The following is a 24459-nucleotide window of genomic DNA, read 5'->3' as shown; positions in this document are numbered from 1 at the left end:
GGAGGAAGACCCATTCTGAGGAGTCTGGGTCCAAGGAGGGTGGCGCTGCTTTGAGGTCCTCTTTCCACCTCTGCCCTGCCCTGGTGGTCACCTGGCTCCTCTCTGGCTCTTCCCACAGGTGGAGAGCTGTGAGAGTGGCTCCCACAGCATGGATGAGGTGTCTCTGAGCGCCTTCGGGGAGTGGACGGAGATCCCCGGGGCCCACCACATCATCCCCTCGGGCTTCATGCGGGTTGTGGAGCTGCTGGCCAAGGGCATCCCCGCCCACGTCATCCAACTGGGGAAACCTGTCCGTTGTGTGCACTGGGACCAGGCCTCGGCCCGCCCCCGGGGCCCGGAGATTGAGCCTCGGGGCGAAGGTGACCACAACCATGACGCCGGGGAGGGCGGCCAGGGGGGAGAGCAGCCCCGGGGGGACGGGCGGGATGAGGACAAGCAGTGGCCGGTGCTGGTGGAGTGTGAGGACTGTGAGGTGATCCCAGCGGACCACGTGATCGTGACCGTGTCGCTGGGCGTGCTCAAGAGGCAGTACACCAGCTTCTTCCGGCCAGGCCTGCCGGCCGAGAAGGTGGCAGCCATCCACCGCCTGGGCATCGGCACCACCGACAAGATCTTTCTGGAATTCGAGGAGCCTTTCTGGGGCCCCGAGTGCAATAGCCTACAGTTTGTGTGGGAGGACGAGGCGGAGAGCCGCACCCTTACCTACCTGCCTGAGCTCTGGTACCGCAAGATCTGCGGCTTCGACGTCCTCTACCCGCCTGAGCGCTACGGCCATGTGCTGAGCGGCTGGATCTGCGGAGAGGAGGCCCTTGTCATGGAGAAGTGTGACGACGAGGCGGTGGCCGAGATCTGCACGGAGATGCTGCGGCAGTTCACAGGTATGTACCCTCTCCTCCAACTCCCTGTCCACCCCCGCCCCCAACCCCCTGCAACCCTCTACTCGGCCCTCTGCCTCTCCTGCACCTGCTGTAGCTCTCCGCAGCCCTGGATTGCTGTGTCCAACGGGAGAGCTGCCGCAGGGCGCCTGGGCTCCCAGACGGCGGGCTCCTCCCCGCATCCCCCCCTTTGGAACTTGAAACACTCAGAACCTTGGGCGCTGTGTTTCTTCTAAGGGCTGATGGTAAAAAACTCAGGTATCACCCGCAAACCTCAGATTGTCCATTTCCTACCCATACTGTCCTGCTCAGAGATGGATTTGCGTTTCAATGTCTGATTCTTTTAGTTGAACATTTTTTCGTCCACTACCCCTGAAGTGGGAAGGGGATACGTGACGATCTGGAATATTTTTTCGTACAGGAAAATTAGCCCCCCTCCCCCATGAGCTGTTTTGCTGGGAGTGGCCACAAGGAGGCGCTGCGGGGTGGGGGTGGGGAGGGTAACTGGCTGGAGCCCCCAGCCCGGCTACCTCCTCCTGGGTCTTCCATACCTCCCTGCGGGGGTCTGGCCTTCTTGCAGCCCTGCCGGAGGACTGTCAGTTGCTTGTTCAGGGGCGTCTTCCGTGTACAGCCATTTCTTATCTTCCTTCCCCTTGGCTCTTCCAACTCCCCAACAGGGAACCCCAACATTCCAAAACCTCGGCGAATCCTGCGCTCGGCCTGGGGCAGCAACCCCTACTTCCGAGGCTCCTATTCTTACACGCAGGTGGGCTCTAGTGGCGCAGACGTGGAGAAGCTGGCCAAGCCCCTGCCTTACACGGAGAGCTCCAAGACAGCGGTGAGCGTGGGTGCAGGGGAGGAGGGCCGGAGTGGGGCTGGGGGCTGTGGGGCTGGGGGTAGGCACTTTGGATGCAGGTTTGGTTGGCGGGGAGAGGGTGGGCCGTGCTCACTGAGGGGTGCCAGGGGGAGACACAGGAGTAGCTCTGGTGTTGAAGGAGGAAACAAGGACACGTGCACTTAACATCTGGAAGAAAAGATGGAATCAACAGTGAGATGTTAAACACTTTATTGAGGTGGTAGAAGCTGAGCCATTTCACGCTCTGCCATCCCATTGGCCACATTTCATTGAAATTATTTAAAATTGAAATTTATGTATTAAATATTTAGTTCCTTGGTTGCACTGGCCACTTTTGAAGTTTGATAATTATGCGTGCCTAGTGGCCACGGTGTCGGATTGTGTAGCTAATGGGGCATTTCTATTGCCACGGAAAGTTCTCTCGGACAACACTGATTGCATAGAAGTAAGTTTCCCCAATATGTTTTATTTACGTCTTTTCCCTAATATTTTTCAGAAAAGAAATTTGAGAATACTGACCCTCCCCCAAATTATATCAACTATATAATAAATCATAGAGAAAAAGAATAAATCTGAGAGAACCAATTATTATATATTTGTATATATAATTATTTTTGTTTATATATATAATTATTTTTATATTATATTTGTATATACAATTGTATATATTTCTGGTCTTATAAAGGGGATTTCGAGTTTCTCCCAACAAGTATACACTTGTTAAATACATGTTACAACCCCAGCAGAATTACACTGGGAACAATTCTTTGATGTGAAGGACGAAAAAGACTCCCAGCGTGTATTGTGCATGCCCTGGTTGGGTTCAGCGGGAGAGAGGAGCAGCAGGCCCTTGCTGCTGCCACAGCCTCCCTCCCGAAAACCAGACCTTCTCTTGTCACCTGCATCAGTTAGGACTAGTGCCTACAGCACAAAGCAACATGAAAATAACTGGGGCTTACCCCAGACAGAGTCTCTCGTTCTGTCATATAAGGGGAAACCCAGAGGTAGGTATCAGGACCCAGTGTCACTGTCACCCGGCACCATCTTCAAGGCCACTTTGTGGTTCTAGAGGGCTGCGAGGCTGCCACTCAGATCTGGGACAGGCAGAGTCCCCTTGGGGCTTAGTCAGTTCCCCTAAGAAGACAGTGCACTTGAAGCTGATTGGCCAGAACTAAGTCATCTGCCTAGAGCAACTGCAAAAGGGGTTGGGATTGATCATTTTTTATTCTGGATGGCAATGCACCCAGTTAAAGATCAGGGCTTTGTGATGGAGGAGAAGGAGGACCTCCAGCCTAACTGCCTCTGCAGGCTCCTCCTTGTTGGTGGGTTAAAGCTTCCCTACTCAAAGTGAGTGGTCCGTGGACCAGCAGCACCAGCATCATGGGGGAGAGTCTTAGAAATGCAGGCTCTCAACCCCCTGGACTTGCTAAATAAGCAACAACAGGGTACCAGGGTCCCCTGTGGGTGCCTTTGCACATTCAGGTTGAGACACAGTGGGAAAAAGTCCCAACTCAAGCTTGGAAGGCAAGCACTCGTTCTTTACCTGGACCCCACCTAGACAGCTTCTGCTTTCTCAAGGTTGAGCCCCAGCCCTACCAAAGTTCTCACTGTCCCTTGCTGTAGTGCATTTTTGCCCCCATTTCCCCCTTCTTCCTGAAATGTCCTTTGCCTGTTTGTTTACCTAGCATCTTCTGAGATCCTGTCCTCTGGGAAGGTTTATGTGGTCCCCCTTACAGTGGGCCTCTTTTCTGGGCTCTCAGCACCTTGTCCAAACACCCATCATGTCACACGTGACGCCGTTTAGTAATTGGGTTTCGTGTCTGGCTTCCCCACCAGCAAGGAAACTCCTCAAAGCAGCAGCCCGGTCACCTTTTATCTTCCAAGTGCTCAGAACAGTCCCTGGACCCTAATAGGGGCTCCATAAAGGTTTGTTAAATTACCGCCTAACTTTATCAAGTGCTTATGTTCTTCTAGGTTCTAAGTGCTTTAGATACATTATTTCCATTAATCCTTACACCCACCCTCAGAAGCAGGTGGTCTGAACCCAAGTGGCAGGTGACCAAAACCAAGGCATAGGGAGGTTAAACCCCTTGCCCTGAGTTCACGAGCAAGGGGCACAGTGAGCCTTTGAGCCTGCAGAACCAGGACTCCTAATAGGGCCCAAGTGGAAAGAATTGAGGCCTGGATGTCTGGGGAAGAAGCAGGGGAAGGTGGCCAGGTGGGATGGGCAATTCCTCATCCCGTGGAAACAGCAGTACCTGCATCTCAGGTGCGGCTGTCTGACCTGTGGTGTGGATGGGGGGTTCCCGGGGCAGACAGGTAGCCTGCCGGCCTTTCTCGCTCCTCCACGCTCACTTCCCCGTCCCCCGGCCCAGCCCATGCAGGTGCTGTTCTCGGGTGAGGCCACTCACCGCAAGTACTACTCCACTACCCATGGTGCTCTGCTCTCTGGCCAGCGCGAGGCCGCCCGTCTCATCGAGATGTACCGGGACCTCTTCCAGCAGGGGACCTGAGGGCCCTCTTCACTGCCCAGCGTGTTCCTTACAGAGCCACTAACTCGTGACTGCCAGCCCTGCCCCTCGCTGCTGTGTGCTCCTCATTTTCTAATCCGCTGTAGACTGGATTTGTATCTTTGGTAGAGGTAGACACCCTGACTGGCTTCAGGTCTGGTCCTGTAGCTCTTCCTTTTCTCCATGCCAGTTGGGGACCAGGGTGGGGCCCGTTGACTTACCTCTGTGCTCTGACCTCCCCTCCCCTCCCCCCTGCCTTGTTATTGTAAGTGCCTTCAACACTTTGCATTTTGGGATAATAAAAGAGGCTTGCCCTTCCCGTGCTCCTCAGCTTCTCTCTTCTTTCATTTACCTTAGCCTCTTCATGTGTATGTGTGTCTCTAGTTGGTTTTTGTTGTTGTTGTTGTTTTGTTTTTTAGCCCATCCTTTTTGAGTGAGGGGATGGTGGGAGGGCTGTGACCTGGCTATGCCCCCAGAAGGTAAAGTATCTGCCTTTACTGGAAGGAGTATCCCCTTACCTCAGTCTGTTTGTGGTTGTTTGCCTTCCTGCTGGTGAGACCCCTCAGGGCTCAGGGCTCCTCACTACTCAGCTCAGCTCCTTCGGGATGGGCCTGTGTCTGCCCACTGGCCCTTTGCTGGACCTCTCAGAGCCCTACTGGGTGGCATGGCCACATGGAGTGAAGGTGAGTTCATGGGAGGGGACATCTGCTGTGGCTCCATGCCAGCTCAGGGGTATTAATTAGTAGTGAGTGTCACCTGGCCTTGGGGCCCTAGGTCTGGCCTTTGGGGTGGCTGCTGTTGACTTCTGGGAAGGAGGAGAGTCTGGCCATTTTTGGGGGGAATATTCTGAATTGTGGCCCACCTGCTGTATTCCAAGGGCCTATCACTTATTGGGGGTGTTGGTCTTTTCGGCTTTTTTTGCTGAATGAACCCCCCCCCGATGCACACACTCAAACACACACACACACAACCCCCTCCCACTGGCACGCATGCGCACACATACAGACACACTCACCTGTGTGTGTGTGCACACATGCATGCACATATGTGTGCGAGCACAGATGCACATCTACACATACTCTCACATGATACACCAGCCTGCACCCTTTCACCAACACACAACCTCATGTACACGCACATGCAAAGAGCCTTAAAGAACATTTAGTCATGTTCTTCTTTCAGACTGCTAATGACAGAGTTCTAGAAGTAAGGGATTTGGGTGGGGGAGGACGTTGTGAACCTCCAGCTGGGCCTGCGTGGTTGAACTCTGTGAACTTAGGTTGGGTCCCCTTCTCAGAAGCAGAGGGCCCGGCTCCTGCTGTGACCCCACGTCCCCTCCCCCCTGTTGCCTCCAGTGATGATGGAGCTGTTCCTGCCGTGGGCACATCTATACCGTGGCCTGCCTGCGTTTGCGACACACACACCCCCGCACCCCCCCACCCCCCACCCCAGCACCTGCTCTCGCTCACAGGCACCCTTGCTTTGCCCAGGTGGGTCCTCCTGGAGCTCACGTCGGGGACTCGTCATCACCTGGCACGTAACTTAGAAAACTGTAAGCGTAGAAACATTTTTTGAGAAGAGGTTCCATTGATGTGGTGCAAGCTCAAAGGTCATAAAAGGGCGCCTAGGACCGTCCCCTCCCACATCGGTCCCCAGGGGTCTGGCTGCTCCCCACCGCCCATGTTCTTAGAGGCTCCATTTCCAGTGTCCATGTAAATAGGGGCCCTTCTTGCTCCCTTTTAACACAAAAGTGACCCAAGTATTCATCCCATCCTGCATTTTGCTTGTTTTCGTTAATGTAATATATCTTGGAGATCTTTCATAGCGGTGCTTTTATGGAGACAATATAAATTTGGACTTTGCTGTGGTCCAGGGGGAGGTGTCTCCTTCCCGGCCCACAGTCACTTTGTAGGAAGCGCTGTCTGTGGACTTCACCTCGGGAGGCCCTGACCCAATGTGCACCCTCCCGTGTCTTCGGTTTTCCCCACTGGCTAAGGTGGGGTGAATCGAAGTGGCCTGGAACATAAGGAAGGGGGAAGAAAGTAATAAGTAGATACCCCGGATCATCGGCAGAGGAACTTTAAAGGGCTCCGTGAGGTGAAAGTGTTCTAAGTGTTTATTCCGTGATTGCATGTTGGGCAGCTTCAGATGTGGGCAAGGGGGAGGGAGGGAACGTTCACTTAGAGCCATCCATCTGCCAGGTAGGGCGTCCGTTGTGAATGCTGGGCACACGGGCCTCTTAATTTGATATGGAGGCCAGCTCAGGCTGGGGAGGGGGACTTATCCCCATGGGGAGTTAAGTAATGGCCCCCAAGGTCACTGAGGTCTGACTCCCATTGCAGGCTCTTCCTATTTACTGCACTGAAAAGAAGAGGCTGGTGCCGGCAGGGGTGGGGGTCGGTGGGGGAGGAATCTGAGGCCATTGCTGGAGAGATTGGCTATGGGTTATGCCGTACTGGGAAACTGTGTGTCAGATTCCGTCAATAGAACCAGCTGTGGTACGTCCATACAATGAATACCATGTACCAATAGAAAAAAAAACAAGCCGTTATTTTCAACATCAGTTCATCTCTAAAACACGAGGTTGAGTGAATGAGGCCAGACACAAGCCTATATATACTGTATGATTTTTTAAATATGAGGTTCAAGAACCAACAAAACTAACTATAATGTAAGATATGAGAGGACGGGTAGTGCCTGGGAAGAAGTATGGGTAGGGGTGCTTTCTGGGTTGCAGAGATGTTCTGTATCTTGACCTGGATGGCGGTGGAGTGGGTACATACATTCGTAAAAATGCACTGGGTTATACGCTGAAGACTAGACATCTTTCTGTGTGTATGATATAACTCAATTTAAGAAGTTTAAAGAAGAGTCTGAGGACACCCATCCCCCCACCGTCCCATCCCAAAATACATGTTTGTGTTGACCCAGTGAATTTCGACCTTGCAGCGGAGAGGACACATGCCGAGAGCAGATAAAGGGAGGAAGGACCTACTTATGTCTCCCTGGCTGCCTGGTGATAAGGACTGGCCTTGTGCTTACTAGCATGTCTTGTGCTTACTAGCATGTCACCCTTTATCAGACCCCTGGCTTAGCTCCCCTCATCTGGGCATCAACAGCTGGGTGAGGGAGGCAGGGATTGTCTCACAGCAGAGGAGATCCGGGTTCTCAGAACAGTTTGGGACTGTGCAAGGCCACGCAGCTTGGAGCCCATGCCATCTGAGTGGGAGTGAGCCACCCTGGGAGGAAGGTGGGGACAGGTGCGGGAGGGGCGGCCCTGGAGAGTGGGCCACAGCCTTCCGGGATGCCACCTCTGCATCGAACAATCATGTAATGTGGGGAGCATTTATGGTTTGCAGCACCACACACAGATGTGAAGCAGATAAAAGCAAGGGCCATTCAGAAACAAGACAGACTAGACGCACCGGGAACAGAGGCTGAGTTCCTTGCTGTGACTAGGTCTCTGAGGCAGCCTTGGCACTGAGGGACACTCAGAGGCCTCTCTCAGGGGTGGCAAATGTGGCATGCACAGGCCACCACCCACGTCAATGCCTGCTCAACAATTCCTATCCCCCACAGAAAACACTTGAGAGGAGATGTCTCTGGCCCAAGATTCTAGTAGGATGGTTGCGGTGCTGTGGGCATCGGTGAGGCCGTGGGCCAGGTGTTCAGTTGTGGTCTTGTGGAAGCCTCAGAAATGTTCCTTTCAGGGGCCCAGGGGGTACTTGGCAGGTACTGTGTCTTCCCACCTTGGCTGGTATGGGACGGGTTAGCAGTTAGCTCCTGCTTTGTGGGAGCCACTGGAATGTCTGTGCTGCCCACAAACAAATGTGGGAGAGAAGCATTTCTGGTTTGAGTCACCCTACATTTACTTGGGCCTGTTGAGATGAGCCCGAGGGTAACCCCAAGGTACAGAGCGAGGTGGGCTGCTGGTTCAGTTCTAGAAAACCACCTGCTTAATTAATGGTCTGCCAAACATAATGGTAGAGTTATAGGAGGCCGTGCTGTCTTATAATGACTGGCTGGGCTGTTTGTTGGGGCTACTCCTGATTTGTGTAGGGTAATCAAATCTCAACGGATGGGAGGCACTGTGGCCCTACTAAGGTGGCCTCCAGGACATCTAAGCTCATGGAGGGCACGTGATAGAAGAAGGGAAGGGGCTGGTCACAAGCCCTGCTTCATACTAACTGGAGATGTGGATACAAAAGCTGATCTTGCCTTTCATGAGTCTGGAAGTGGTTGTTGAACACTGATTTTTTTTATAGGGACTGATTTTCAAAACCTGGCTTTCTGTTAGAAGATGCAAAATGCCAGACATATTTTATTTCAGTAAGCTCAGTATTTGAGCAATTTTAAGACAGCCCACCCCCACCCCGGGTGTCCCCTGTCAGCTCTCTCCCTTCATCCTCTGAAGCCCCTGTCTCCTCACTGTCAACCAACAACAATGTCTCCTGCTTCATAGTCTCAAGAGAAGCCACCGGAGGCAACTTCCTTGCCAAATCTACGAAGAGCTCATCTTCATGTCCATCCTGATAGGGACCACTCCCATTGCTCCCTACACAAGGAAATCCGTGACTCCTGTGCGTCTCCTGCCCAAACTCAGGGACCTTCCTGCATTCTTCCCTCTCCCCCTTCGCTCCACTCCATCTTTTCTGTCCACATTTCAAGACGCCCTTGTCTTTCCCAAAACCCCATCCTCTTTCTACCACCTTCCTTTGCCTTCCTTTCAGCCAAGCTTCAGATGCTAGCATTTTCTACACTTGGTCTCTCTGCATCTCACTATCCTTACTCTAGCGGTTGTCGGTGGGGGTCCTTAGATTGCAGAGAGAGGCACAGGAAGGGCCGTGCTGCCTCCCCTTCTCACCAAGGCTGGGAGAGGTGGGGAGAATGTGCGGCTGATTCCAGGATATCTGGAAATGAGGGCAAAGTCGTGGTCTGAAACGGTCCTCTGGCGCCATCTGGTGGTCATCTGGGAATACAGCCCTCTTGCGGCAGGGAGAACAGGTCTATGCTGGATTCTTCTCTGGGGGCTTTTCTGAATTCAACACCAAGACCACCACCCAACAAATAAGTATTTTCAATTTACATAGAATAAGTGAATAAAATAAGATTGTAATTGTAACTTATTCTAGAGTAGCATTTATTTTTCATTTTTTTTAAAAAAGATTTTATTTATTTATTTGACAGAGAGAGATCACAAGTAGGCAGAGAGGCAGGCAGAGAGAGAGGAGGAAGCAGGCTCCCTGCTGAGCAGAGAGCCGGATGAGGGACTCGATCCCAGGACCCTGAGATCATGACCCGAGCTGAAGGCAGCGGCTTAACCCACTGAGCCACCCAGGCACCCTATTTTTCATTCTTAACGGTAAAAAGAGACCTTGGTGGCCCCAAGGTAACATTTTCTCTCTTTACTTCTCTTTCTTTCCTTCCCTCCTCCCTCACTTCCTCCTTTCATTCTTCCTCTCTCTTTCCCTTTCTCCCTTCCCTTTCTTTACCAGACCTTCAGCGCTTTCCTTTTGCATGTCAGCCTCAAAAAGAATTAATTACGCTTTAATAAATACATTCACTAAAAAAATAAATAGATTAAACATTGAGCCTATTTGTCTTCCAAACAAACAAAAGTTGGGCTGTATGATTTGAATTCTTTTAAATTTGTTGAGTTTGCTTTATGGTCCAGGATATGGTCTATCTTGGTACATGATCTATAGGGCTTGCGAAGGATGTGTATTCTGCTATTGTTGGGTGGAAGTTCTATGGATGTTGATTAGATCCTGTTGGTGGATGGTATTATTGGTTTCTTCTATATCCTTGCAGATTTTCTGTCTAGTTCTAGCAATGGTTGAGAGAATAGTGTTGAAGTATCTAACTATGGTTATGGATTTATTTATCCTTTCAGTTCTAGCAGGTTTTTTTGTAGTGTCAATAGACTATTTTAGAACAGTTTTAGACTTAAGAAAATGTATATATATAGAGTCCCTTGCCTCCAACCATTTTCCCTATTATTAATATCTTACATCGTTATTGTATGTTTGTTACAACTAATAGAACCAACAATGGTGCATCATCGTTCACCAAAGTCTGTAGTTGATTCAGATTATTATTTTTTTTTTTTTAGTTTTTACCTAATGTCTTTTATCTGTCCCAGAATTCCACCCAGGATACCAAGTTCCATTTAGCTGTCGTGTTTCCTTAGGTTCCTCTTGGTTGTGACAGTTTCTCAGACTCTCCCTGTTTTCGACGGTGTTACCCATCTTGAGTGTGGTTAGGTAGGATGTCTTCTACTGGAATTTGTCTGATGTTTTTCTCATGGCCAGACGGGGGTTATATGCTTTGGGGAGGAAGACCACAGAAGTCAAGGGCTGTTGTATCTCATCATATCAAGGGTACCCACCACCAACATGATCTATGACTGTTGATATTGATCTTTCTCACTTGACCTTGCTCGCTTGACTATTGGTCAGGTTTCTGCACTGTGAAGTTATTCTTTCCCCCACTTCCCATGCTCCAGTCTTTGGAAAGAAGTCACTATGGGCAGCCACAGGTAAGGAGTTACGTTCCTCTCCTTTAGAGTGTCTACCTTAATCTGTTGGAGTTCTTCTGCACAGAAGAATTCTTTCCCCTCTCCCCCAGCCTCCTATTAATTTATTCAGTAAATCATGTCTATGTATCAGAGATTTATTTTATGCTTGGGATTATCCAATACTACTTAATTTTGTTATTAAGTTGTTCTAGCTTTGACCATCGGGACCTCTTTCAGTTGGCTCCTCTGTCTCTTTGACGTAACCCTATCAATGTGTGTGTGTGTTTCATCTTTTGAACACTTATTTACTTTTTAGCTCTACATGATATTCCAGGCTCAGCTGGCCTATGTCCCTGCCCCAGTCATAGAAACAGCCACTTCTCTAAGGAACCCTAGCTCCTTTTGATAGAGGATGGTGTTAGAAACCAAGGTTTGGGTATTCAGTGTGCTTGTTGCCATGGAGATGTCTCTGCTTCTAGGCTCTCTCAGCTGACAGCTATGTATACACTAACCATGTGCATATACATATCTATGGGCATTTTAATATGTAACTGTTTGTGTCTGTATTAAGTATGGATTCTTAGGGATCCCTTCCTCACTACAGGCATCATTCTATCTGCCTCCCATCCCCTTCATTCCCGAAGGGTATTTTCACTGGATGGAGGGTTCTGATGGACAGCTCTGTTCTTAGAGCCCTTAAATGCTGCGCTTTTTGTCTGGCTTATGTGATTCTGATGAGTAATCTGCTGTCTTTAGAACTGTGTTCCTCTAGAAGAAGGTGTCATTTCTCTCTTGCTTCTCTCAAGATTTTCTCCCAAGTTGCCAAAGCCTTCAGACTCAGTATCCAGGTAATTCCCTTTAATGGAGCTTTCTGGTGATGTTACTGTCTAATTTTGCAATTAATATGATCTTCTACCCACAACATCCAAGCAAAGTAACTGATCAATAATGGAAACGAATAAAAGAGTTTGCAGTGTAGCCAAGCATCAACCAATATTCAAAAACAAATAGCCCTCCTATTCCCCAACAATAATCATTTGATGACATTTCACATCAGTGGGGAAAGGGTAACTCATGCAACAACTCATGCCCCTTCTGGTCAATTTCTGTCTTCTGAATTCCCCCAGCACTGCAGTTTGCTTTTTTACTGTGCTTCTTCACTGTACTTGTCTTGTTTGCTAATAACATGACCATGTGTCTTAGGTGGTTCACAGAGATTATAACATCCTTGTATTCCTTAAGTATTTAAGTATTAGCATCCAAGTATTTAATAAGGGTGCAAAAAAAAGTTTATTGACTGGTGAAGGTAATAATAGAATTGGTGTAAAACCTTCTGGCTTTTAAAAATTAATTTTTAGTGATATAAATAGTTGTGAAGATATTCTCCTAAAAAATAAAGGAACTTTACAGAAAAAGCTAGAGTTGCCTGTGATCATTTCCTTAATTCTAAGCCCCCTGCCCCCTTAAGGATTTGGTGTTCGTCCTACCAAAAATACAAGAATCTGTTTCTACATCCATAATATGTGAATGTAAATTATATTATATTTTGTATATCCATGTATTTTTAGATAAATAGAGTTGCCCTGTACATACTCTCTTTCAATTTGCTCTTTTGTTCACACAACAAAAGAACTCTCTGCTTAAATTATGTATCTCATGTATTCCTTTTAGCTGATAGATAGCCTTTCCTTGTATGACCATACTCCATACTTCACTTTGTCAAGGATGGGCATTTTGTTGTTTCTAGTTGTTCGTTATTATAAACAATGTTGCAATAACAAGAGACAATGCCCCTGTGTGCACATGTGTAAAAGTCCCTGGGTCATAGGGCATAGTATTTTCAGTTTTGGAAGACACTGCCCAATTATCCTGAGAAGAGGTTTACCAAATTTACACTCCCACAAATAGAGTATGAGAACACTTGTATTTATGCCATTTTGCCATCATTTAGTGTACTGAAAAACCCATGTTTTTAATTTTTTTGTCATCAGCTAGGTAAAACCAGGTGTCTTATTTTTTTCCTTAATTGTATTTCCCAACTAGTGATATTTTTTCTTATGATTATTAGACATTTGGGGTTTTCTTCCCCCCAGGTGTTGTCTGTCTTGTCCTTTAGCCCACATTTCTGGTATTGTCTTTTTCTTAGCGATTTATAGGAGTTTATAAAAATATATTTAGGATAATAGTCTTTTTGTCCATGATATGGATTGCAAATATTTTCTTCTAGTCAGCTGTATTGTTTATGGGGTCTTTTCACATGCAGAAGCTTTACATTCACAAAAGAATGAACTTATCAATCTTTTTTTGTTTTGTTTTTAGAGAGACAGAAAGAGTGCGAGTGGGAGGGGGAGGGGCAGAGGGAGAGGAAGAGAGAGAGAATCTCAAGCAGGCTCCACAACTCCGCACAGAGCGCACAGAGCCTGACCCGGGGCTCTATCCCATGACTGTGACATCATGACCTGAGCGGAAACCAAGAGTCGGATGCTTAACTGACTGAGCCGCCCATGTGACCCATCGATTTTGTGCTTTTTATAACCTTTTCAAGAATATGCATTTCTTTCCCAAGCCATAAAGCTAGTATTCTGTGTTTTTATTTTTATTTTTTAAAGATTTTACTTATTTATTTTACAGAGAGAGATCACAAGTAGGCAGAGAGGCAGGCAGAGAGAGAGGAAGGGAAGCAGGCTCCCTGCTGAGCAGAGAGCCGGATGCGGGACTCGATCCCAGGACCCTGAGATCATGACCCGAGCCGAAGGCAGTGGCTTAACCCACTGAGCCACCCAGGCGCCCCTATTCTGTGTTTTTAAAAATAATTCTTAAGTTTTTATATCTTTAGATCTTCAATGGACTTGTGGTATGAGGCAGGGGTGGGGCTTCGTGCTGGTTTCTCATTGTTGGCTGCTTATCCCAAAATCACCTATTGCATGAGTTACCCTTTCCCCACTGATGTGAAATGTCATCAAATGATTATTGTTGGGGAATAGGAGGGCTATTTGTTTTTGAATATTGGTTGATGCATGGCTACACTGCAAACTCTTTTATTCGTTTCCATTATTGATCAGTTACTTTGCTTGGATGTTGTGGGTAGAAGATCATATTAATTGCAAAATTAGATAGTCCTGTTTCTTTACTGCCAATGTACTTGTTTCTTTTTCTCTTTTCTTACTGCATTAGTAGAGCTACCGATATAATGTTGAGTAAAGGAGTGATAGGAGGATCGTAGCCTTGTTTCTGACTTTAATGGGAATGCTTCTGAAGTTTCTAATAAGTATGCTATTTGCTTTTGTTTTCTGGTGGGTACCTTTCATCAGGTCAAAGAAATGCCCTTCTTTATCTAGTTCGTCATGGTCTTATTATAAATGAAAATTGAATTTTATCAAATGCTTTTTCTGTATCTATTGGAGAGTATCATAGGGTTTTTCTCCTTTTACCTGTTCATGTGTTAATAACATTAATATTCTGATATTTTCCTTGTATCATGGGGAACAGTCTTTACGTTGTTGTACCAGTCAGCTTAAGCTAAATTCTGCTCTGGTAACAAGCAATCCCTAAATCTTAGTGAATTACAACAGAGGTTTATTTATTGCTCATGTCATGTGGGCACTAAGGATTGATTTCATGTCTTCTTAATTCTAGGACCCACGTTGATGGAGCATCTCATGGTAGACGGAAAAGCAGATACTGGAGCATCTTAACATTTCTACTCAAGAGTGACATATATTACTTCTATTCACTTTTCCTTGGTCCAAGCCCATCAGTGACTAAGCTTGATGTCAGTGACTAGGTATATAATCCTGTGGAAAAGTGCCCAGCAAGTTGGGGCAGCGGATGTTTTCATAATTATAATATAATCTATCACACTGGTCATGATATAGTATTACTTTAATTTGTTGCTGGATTTCACGTGCAGATATTTATGTAGGCTTTTGTATCTATGTTCACAAGTGACCTAAGATGTTTTTGTCTTGGGCTTTCCCGGGTTTTTTTTTTCCTTCTTACTCTCTTGGGCTTTTAAAATAATTTGGGTAGCTTTGCATCTTTTTAGTATATCGATTGCAGAAGTCTGTATAGAATGTTAATTACCTGTTTCCTGGAGTTTTAAAGAGCTTACTTGCAAAACTGGTTGGACTTGTTTTTTTTTCTTTTTTTTTTTGAAGTAGATTTTTGACGGATGTTTTGATTTCTTTTATGGTCGACTTTCTGTGAACATTTTCTACTTTTTGAGGGGAGATGCAATTTTGACAATTTATAGTTTCCTAGAAAATTGGCCTTTTCGTGATGGTTTAAACATTTACTGCTTACAAACTGTTCACAGTGTTCTCTGTGACTTTAGTCATAGCCCCCCCAACCCCCACTTTGTTTCAGAGGTGTTCTTTTTCATTGTGTTTACGTTGACTGGGCTTTTTCAAAAGGTACTGTTTTAAAAGAAGCTAAAAGTATCTGCCTCTTGTGTATAGGCCTGAATGATACCCTATTTAGGTTAGAAAATCACGGTCTCTATTTATCACTCTCTCTCTCTGTTCTTCAAAGCCCGTGTACAACAGGGTATCATTTGCAGTTCACCAAAAACTGTGAGCTGGGCCCCAGTGAGAGGCCAGGAAACCCAGGGCTAGGGATGGTGAGGTGGGGTCCCTGTTCTAGGCCAGAGGAGGGGGTGTTCCAGTCTGGACCAGCCTTTGTTCTGGCTCAGGGCAAGAACCAGATTGGTGTTGCCACTTGCGGTAGATGATGACGAAAGTGACCTGACCTTGGTTCTTCCCTTCTCCCCGTGACCCGAGGCTTTTCTAGATGACCTTGCATCTCCTGCCACAGAATAGGTTACTGTGGGCTGGATTGGGTCCCCCACACATTCATAGGTTGATGTCCTAACCCAGCTACGTGTGATGGATTGGAAGATTAATCAGCAAATACTCGGTCACTCTCCTTTCCCTCAGGGAACAGTTTCGTTTCCTGCCCCAATCATGTGAGGCTTGGCCCTCTGACTTGTTTCAGCCAATGGAATGTGAACAGACACGATGTGATATGAACAGGAGTTTGAAATATTCTTGTAAAGCTGTGTTTTGCTTCTCGTGTACTTGTCTTTGTCATGAGAAGAACACGCCCCGGATAGCTGATGTTTCCTAGAGGTTATGGAGGAGCCCATGGAAGCCTGGAACCAAACCCAGGCCCTGTGGACAGACACACAAGCAAGAAAAACAAACACTTGCTCTCATAACCTGTGAATTTAGGGCTGGCTTGTTTTGCAACCTTATTGTGGCAATAGCTGACTGATACGTCTCTCTTTGGGGGAGTCACTCAGCCCCCAAGAGGGATATTTCTAGGCACCGGCGATAGGACGAGCAATAGGGCCATAGATGGGGAAGCCACCCAGGGTACAAGGGAGGCTCAGTCCTGCCAAGGGGCCTGGCAGGAATGGGCCAAGGATTTCAGTTTCCTGGAGGAGATAGTACATGGCATGATGACAGGAGCCGATGGGCATTCTTTTAGTTCTGTTTTACCAGTCTGAGGAAAGATCTACCCCCAACTCCCCAGTTCTCAGCTAAAGAGGAAGAACTTTGTTCTAAAAATTCAGAGCTACTGGCCACTCTTCTTCCATCAAAGGGAACATCTGAGAAACTATACCATCCTATTCTGCTCTCAGGTCTCTTCTGATCCCAGATCCATAAGCCCAGATAGTCCAGTGAGCAGGAAGTCTTTGCTGAGGGTAGAAAGTTCCTGCAGGAATCAGGAGGATGGGGCTGTGTCCTCAGCTTACTGTGTCCTCAGCTACTCAGAGAGCAGTCTTTGGGCCATGGAGCAGGGACTAATTGGGTGGGCTCTTCCAGGGGTTACGAGTGGGGAGCAGGGAGATACACAGTGAAGAAGGTAGAGCTTTTTCTTACCAGCCAGTGGTGCCTCTGTTGCAGAAGGGAAATCTCTGGCAAGGGCCCCGGAGTCTCTTTTCCTCCGCTGAATTTCCTCAGCCCTGGAATTCCCACTGTTTCAAAGTGGTTGGCTGATACCCTTACTTTTCAGACCTGTTTTGAATTTATGTCCTCTTTTTAGGTCTTTGGTGGTGTTTTAAGGGGGGAGGGGTCTTATAAAGGGCTTGAACAGGATGGCGTTTTAAGTCGGAAGTCTCTGTTCTTGATTTAAAAATTCTTTGTTACACCAACTGTGTGTATGAGTTTCAGTAGTAAAGTGAGGAGAAAATTTGTGTATGGATGACCACAGAATTTGTGTATGGAGGTAGTGCTGGGGTTGGAAATGTGGCTTTGGGATATGGGTATTCCCATGGATGGCAACAAGAAAAAGAAAAAAAAAAAACCCAAGAATAGAACTTTAGGACATGTCTGTGTATAAGGGGTGATGGAAGAGGGACAGGAAAAAGAAAAAGCTTTCCTGAGTTGTTCGGGGCTCCTAACAAGGCAGGCAGGTCTGGATGGTAGCCTGGGAATGCTGAGTGTGGGGACGGCATGTGGAAACGCCATCCGCAGAATCTCCTGGACTCTACCTCTTCTCACCATTCCTCTCCATCCCCGTGGCCAGTGGCCCAAATGCCACCATCTCTTGCCTGGACCGTTGCAGTCACCTCTCTTCTCTAACTAGCCTCCTGCTTCTGCTCTAGTCCCTCTTTCTCTTTATTAGCCCAACACACAGCCAGAGTGACCCTGTTCACCCTGAGTCTGATCCTGTCTCTTCTTTGCTCAAGCCTGCTGAAGCCCCACCTGACTCCCTTTGTCCCACCTGGAAAGCCGGGTTCCTGCTGTGATTTACACGGCCCCGTGTACTTGGGCCCCCATCACCTCCTGTGGCTGGCATCTTCAGTGCCTACTCCCCTCCTTTGCCTGACAGGCTCTGCCTACTCAGTCCCCCTTGCTAACCTTCAAACACACCAGGTCTCCTCCTCAGTTGGGACTTTGGCAGCTGCTCCTCCCTCTGCCTCCCAAAGATCTGCATGGCTCACCCCTTTACCATCTTCAGGCCTTTGTCCTACATCACCTTCTCCCTGAGGACCTCCCTGGGTACTTGGCCTCAAAGTGCATTCTCCTCCCCACCCCCAACACTTCTGTTCCCTTTCTCTGTTATGTTTCCTTGGCTTGCCACCATCTACTGTCTATTTTTTTCTTTTTTTTTTATGTCGTTTACCACCCATCACTCCTGTCTCTTCTGAAATGAGGACGCTGTGGAGGTAGAGATTTTATTCTTTTGTACACTGATGCCTCCCTATCTGCTGGGCACATAAGTAGATGCTGAGTAAATATTATCAAACACATGCACTGCTTAGCGACCATTATTTGTTATTGGCTGGTGGGGACTAGCTGGTTGAAAGGCATCAGAGGGTTCCGGGGCCCCACCTGTGCAGTTCACCTCTGGGGTTGGAGGAATACCAGCTGCATAATCTGCAAGAGGTCCAGGCATTTGATGCTTGTAGGCTTGCCTTAGGATGACTCTAAGTTGTTCCCTGAGAGCTGAGACATAAAAGCTCTCAAGATTGGATTCTAAGGGTTCCAGTCTGAAATGGGTCCATGACAGATGAGACTGGAGGCAGGTAAAGTGAACTTAAAGGTGTAGAGAATGACAGAAGACTGGGGCTGGAGTCTGAGTCATTTGGATGAGAGGACATATCATGGGAACAGAGGTAAGATGTGCAAGGAAGTGAAGATGTGGACTAGGGATGGAGCCCTATGCCAGAGGTCTCAATCAACACCTCTTCCTATTAATGTCTCTGCTCAGCATCTGAACTCACTAAGGGACTTTCAGACCACAGTTTGGCTTCCCATCAAGTTCATTTGTCATCATGAAGATATTGGCTTGTATATATAGTTAGGCTGTATTTCCATTAAAATTTAGTACATTGGGGTGCCTGGGTGGCTCAGTGGGTTAAAGCCTCTGCCTTCAGCTCAGGTCATCATCCCAGGGTCCTGGGATCGAGCCCCGCATCGGGCTTTCTGCTCAGCGAGGAGCCTGCTTCCCCCCCCACCCCCGTCTGCCTCTCTGCCTACTTGTGATCTCTGTCTGTCAAATAAATAAATAAAATAAAATAAATTAGTACATTGGTCATGGGCTTCTGCACCTGACATCCTAGTGAGTTAGGCTGACTTTGTCTGCTTATAGGAGTCTGGTCACTCTGGAATCCTGACCAGACCCATTTTCTAGACTTGTACTATCAAGGACTGCATACCTTGGCTGGGCGCAAGTTCATAGAGCAAATAATACCTCCTTGAGCTTTCTGAGACACAGGCGGTGGTGATATTTCCTGCTACCCCCATTTCCTTTTCACAGGACTCGTTCAAAATCTTATACATTTGGTCAGTCTGGGAAGATGTCCTCAGGGCTGAGGGCTTCCAGAAAAAGCCCTTTGTGTCAGGTTGCTAGTTAGAGGCGGAACTCTTCATTTCTGCTGTTGCAGATTAGGTAACAGGATACAGGCTGAAAATGTGTTGCCTGGCATAGGGAGTAGGCACTGCGAGCTGCCCGCTCCATAGCCATTCCTTCTTTCTTCCTCCTGCCAGAATCCTGATTTTGTTCAGGATAGCATTGTGCCCAATGCAAGGCAGTGATCCTTGTTGCCCTAAAGTAAGGATTGACAAAGTTTTCCTGTAGAGGGCAAGACAGTAAAATTTGGGCTTTGTGAACCAAGAGGAAACCTCCATGTAATTTTTCCATCGTGACATTCTTTGGATTTCCTCCCCACACCCCCCGAACCTACCCCAACCATTTAAAAATGTAAAATCCATTCTTAGTTTGTGGGTTGTACAAAATCAGGTGGTGGGTTGAACGCCCGGCCTTGGAGGTTAGCCGTGTCCCTGGTAGGTCTGGCCCACAAGACCCAGAGGAGGTGTGCTGAGGGAGGGGTTCTGGGAAAGCTTTTCTTACCTTGATGAAAGCAGACCTTTCTCCTTCACCCCTCCCCCTCGTCATTTTGAATAAGAATGTGGACTATGGAAACATTGATCATGCATTAGGCAACAAAGAGTATACAGGTCAACAAACCAGAGATTAGAATGCAAAGGCCTGGAAGGGAAAATGCTAGCAGCCTCCCGCCTTGTAACTTATCAAGTGAGAAAAGTAATGACCCGGGTTTAAGCAGCAGTCCATCAGCGTCCGTATTCCTTGTAGTTGCATTCTGAACCCGTCTAGCTTGCTGGAGTTGTCCATGGCTGTCTGCCCCTGCCCGATCTGGGAGCATCACTCCTAGCCGTGGACACTGGTCCCCAGGCTGGTGTGTTTTGTACCATGTGATCTGACCCACCTCCATCAGCTTGCCCAAGCTGATCGGGCTTGGCTTCCTAATTAGCCAGTCCATAGACTGACCAGTGACCCATGTGGCTTGGCTCAAGAGATAAGTGGGGCCAGTCTGGGTCACTCTCAGGAGTGGGAATGGAGACCCCTTCTTCAGTTCTGGGCAGGACAGAAAGAGCTAAACACACACAGAATAGCGGAGTCCAGTGAATGGTGGGGCCCTAGAGGGAACATCGCAGAAGTCTGGGGGGAGGTGCTTCCAGGTGCCTCCAGCATATCCCTCCCTCTGCCCACCCCCCCCCCCAGCTCTGCGAGCTCAGGCTGCTGTGGCCCCAGTTCCTGGATTTCTCCTTGATTCTAAATGCCTCCTGCGATTCTTGCGATTCTTGCTTCGTTCTTCCTAACCAGAGTAATTTGAGAATGCAGCATGCCTTTTGTTTCCCTGCTCTTGCGAAGGGGTGGCTGGGGAAAGGGCAGAGAGCCAGCTCCAAATGGTGGGAGAGTCCAGGGCAGCCCCCCTGCCTGAAGGCCCCACTGCCGCTGGCACCACCTGGGTCGGCAGGGCTCCCCAGAGAGCGACTCTGAGCAGAGCCTGCGGGACCGGTTTAGCCTTGAGGAGCATCTGGTTTTGTGCTTCTCTGGAGCCACAAGAAGTAGAAAAAAAAAAAAAAAAAAAGGAAATTCTTTCCAAGTGGCCGGTGAACATGTAAGTCCCTGGGGCTGTAACAGGATGGAAATAGAAACAGGGTCAGGAGGGCACGGAGGAGCAGGGGCTCTGACAGGTCACGGAGGGGAGGGCGACTGAGGTCTCAAAACTTGCCGGGACCTGTCAGCGCCTGGAGCAGGAGGGACTAAGGGTTGGGCTGGGGCTCCAGGTGGAGGGTTGGGTGGGCTGGAAGGCACAAAGAGCAGGTGTTCCGTAGAAGTCCTGGGCACATCTGGCTCTCTGGCTGGGGAAGGGCACAGGCTCTAACCTTGTGAGGGCTGGTGGCACCATTGGGGGTGAGGATCTTGCAAAGATAGTGATGTTGAGCATTGGGTGGGCAGTGGGGCAGTGTCCCAGGGAAGGGTCAGTGGGCCAACTCCATCAACCCAGGATTTAATGAACACTCACACCCAGCCCTGAGCAGCTCTGGGGACAGGGAGCCCTCTCCCCATACAGAGGTAGGAATTCTATCAGTGGCCTCTAGACCTGGATGATCTTGTGTGAGCTACTAGTGAGGCCAAGGGACACTTGGGGCTTGTTTTTGAGCAGGGGATCTGGGGAGATCTCGGGAAGATGAAGGAAGGGAGAAGGTGGCAGGCTCAGGCCTTCCAGGAGCTTACGGCCTCAGCACCAGTGTCCTTACCTTGCCCACATGGAGTCGAGAAGACGGCCTCGCAGCAGGTGAGTGGGCTTGAGTTTGGGATGCTTGGGAAGCATCCAAGGGGAGGGTGAACACACATCTGGAGTTACAGACAAACCCTAGGGAGGCATTTATGTACAAGTGGTCATTGAGATGATTTGGAGTGGATAAGATTGTGTGGACAGTTGAGGAAAGGGAGAGGAAAACCTTGGGAGACATATAAGGACAGAGAGAGAGAGAGAGAGAGAGTAGTCAGGGGCCAGAAGAGATCCCAGGGGCGTGGCTCGGGCAGGGAGAACATCGCAGCCCCAGCGTGGACTGTGGCAGAGACAGAGGGGAGGAGATGGAGGAAGTGAGATGTCCCAGGTGACTTGCAAAAGCAGCTCTGGGGGCTGCTGGGGACAGAGGTCCCTGAAAGAGTGTGGGAAGCAAGGCAAGATGGGTGGCAAGAGCCCAGCTCAAGACGAGGGCGGGCAGAATGGGCTGGGGCCTGGAGCTGGAAGCAGGAAGGAGGCTTTCTAAGGATGGTGAGGGGCAAAGGGCTTAGGCAAATGCCAGTGAAGTTGGAGGCTCATTCTGTCCCTGTCCCATCTCACGGGGCCATCCCCTTCCCACTCACAAACTCCCTCAAGGCCTCACCCCATTCCTTGAAGATCGTAAAGGAACAATTATTCCCATTTTGAGGAGCGCTGAGAGAGTCTTCCCACTCTCCCAGTCAGCCTGACATTTCATAGGACTTCCTGGAGACAACAACTTCATTTTCTGTGTGTACCTCGGAGGCAGTATCTCTAATCAGATGTGTGGACTGGGGTGCCCGAGGACTCAGGAAATAGTGTGGAGAATGTGCTTCTTCCAGATGTCCCCAAATCACTTGTAAGAGGATTCCTCCTCCAGAAGGGCTCTTGCTTTCCCTCCTTTGCTCTGGGCCACTCTACGACACTTTGGCATGTCCTGACACCAAGGTCACCAACTCAGTGCTTTATTGATGATTATAACTGGGTCCCTGGAGGGTCCCCGTGGCACAGCCTCTCTGGGGGCTCTGTAGCTCTCTCTGATCTCCTGGAGGCTTGGTGTGGAGGTATAGGAGGAGACAGCTGTGTGCAGAGGTCCCCTGTGCCCAGGAGATGGGGGCTGAGTCTTGAACATCAGATACATTTTGCAGATTAATCCTTGTGCCAACTGGATGTACTGGGCAAGCTGCTGGCCCCACCTGCCTGCACACCTACTGGGTTATCCAGGGCAAGGAGGACCCCCTAAAATCCCCCTTATGAATGTTCCCTCCCCAACCTGCTCCCTTGTCTGCACTGTTGACCTCCTGTGGGCTCAACTGCCCTGGCTTGTAGGAGCCCACGGTCGCCTGCTCAGAGACCCTCCCCTGCTACTGGAACCCCTGCCCAGTAGCCCAGTGTTCAATTCTCCGACAAGGGGGTGAGCCTCTTTGCTGACCCCTGATTTGAGGGATGGCTCCCACCTCTGTGAGAAGATAGCAAGGACTGTCCCTTAGTGTCCCCAGCTTTAGGGTGGTCAATGTGCTATAAAGTGGGCCCTTTTTGGGGTGTGCATTATATTCCCAGCACCTGCCTTAAACCGTCCTTCCTGTGCCTTGGGGGGATGCAAGTCCTGAAAGTCTAGAACCTGCTGCAGACCCACAGTAGGACATGTCTGCTCTTGGCTATCTTTTTACCTTATAAAATGGGATGAGAGGTCTAAAATTGTGGTGACCTTCCAAACAGATGACTTCCTCAGTACAGGATGGAAACTTCTGGTTCAAAATATTGGTCCATGTTGGCCCCAGCAGCTGGCTCTTCCAGTTTTAGAACCTTCCTACTTCCAGACACCCTGGGGTATCACCTAACCAGCTTTCCACTGGATCACAGTCATCAACACCACTCTGACTGTATGTATGTGGTTGATGTTATCCAGCTGAAGACTGAATTACCTGCAATCTCTTGAGAATGCAGCAAGTGTTGGACATTCACTCAAAACCAACAAGCATGGTTTAGGTAGGTGTTCTCTCACTCACCATGTATACTTGTCTACTTGGGCTTGTATATTTTTTCACGTTCCACCCATTTAACTGATGGCCACCTTCCTCACGGAGGCCCTCAGGGCATCACAGTTTCATCTGGGGAGACTGACAAAGCAAAAACTTATGCTTACGATTACTATTTGGTTCCCAAGACGAATCATGTAAATTTTAAAAGCCAACAAAACCCCTGAGTCCTTTGGTCATGCTGAAAGTCCTAGAGGATAGCAGCCATCAGTTAAAGAGATAGTTAAGTTGAAATTAGAAAGGTGAATGCAGACCCAATCTATCCTCTTGTGGGGCTTTAGAATTTGAAGGAGTTCAGGAAAAAAAAAAAAAAAAGGGTGGTTCTTTATGGGTTTACAAGCTAAAGAGGGACTGTTTGCACAGTTTGGACAAAATAGAAGTACTCTTACCAATAAATATGTCTCAAAATGACAAATAAAACTCTCCCCATTTGATGGCTCCAGATCCCGGCAAGAAGTGATGGGCACAGGCACTATGTACAGAGTGTAAACAGTAAGGCCCTTGGGAGATAATGAGGGGCAGGGCCAGGTGATGGGGTATGAGTGGAGGAGCCTCTGTAGGGGGAGTGGGTCCATGGGTAAATACAACAGGCTTGTAGGACAGTCATCCAATCTGCCACGAAATTGATGGTGGCAGCAGGTCCACTGGATTCCTCCAGGCAGTAAGGAGAAATTGTGTCCATTGAGAAACCCTGGTTCCACTGACTTTTTCCCTAGGGGAGGACTGGAAACAACCAGGCAGGGCCTTTGCGCCCCATCTCCCCCAAGAGGAGGGGTGGGCTTGCCTTGCCACACTTGAGGTTGTCTGTCCAGGGTTCAGGGCATGGATGGGGCAGTGTTTCTCAAACGACTGGGAGCAAAGGCCCCCCCCTCCCGGAACCCGCAGCCCCTTCCTCCAAAAGGAGGAGCTCCAGGCACCCGTGTCCAGGAGGGGGCCACAACTTTTCACGTTTCCCCGCCTCAGTTCCTCGGGGAGGCCCCAGAGCAGCCACCCTAATCAGTGTCCCGTCCCTGATCCGGCCGGGGGCCTCTTGAACAAAGCCAGCCTCCCTCACCGCCCCCTACCCCCGTTCCCCCA

The 24459-nt window shown here is 48.8% G+C and overlaps 1 protein-coding gene across 5 annotated transcripts in view; it reads left to right on the top strand.

The window, feature by feature from the left end:
- LOC132021753 (spermine oxidase) overlaps nt 1–14885 on the top strand; it is a 47637-nt gene extending 32752 nt beyond the window's left edge. For 3 of the 5 annotated variants that reach the window (XM_059406597.1, XM_059406595.1, XM_059406596.1), the window contains exons 5-8: nt 119–878; nt 1553–1713; nt 3568–3657; nt 4107–4564. In XM_059406597.1, the coding sequence (XP_059262580.1) occupies nt 119–878; nt 1553–1713; nt 3568–3657; nt 4107–4244 (1149 nt within the window). In that variant the 3' untranslated portion in view covers nt 4245–4564. Of the gene's footprint in view, nt 1–118; nt 879–1552; nt 1714–3567; nt 3658–4106; nt 4565–14394 lie in introns of those variants that run through there. The other 2 variants (XM_059406600.1, XM_059406599.1) reach the window with 2 other exon arrangements.
- The last annotated feature ends 9574 nt before the right edge of the window (nt 14886–24459 follow it).

This window comes from Mustela nigripes, chromosome 7 (assembly GCF_022355385.1).
Source record: "Mustela nigripes isolate SB6536 chromosome 7, MUSNIG.SB6536, whole genome shotgun sequence".
Classification (NCBI taxonomy): Eukaryota; Metazoa; Chordata; class Mammalia; order Carnivora; family Mustelidae; genus Mustela; species Mustela nigripes.
The sequence above is the reverse complement of the archived record's forward strand: the minus strand, read 5'-3'. Positions and strand labels throughout refer to the sequence as shown.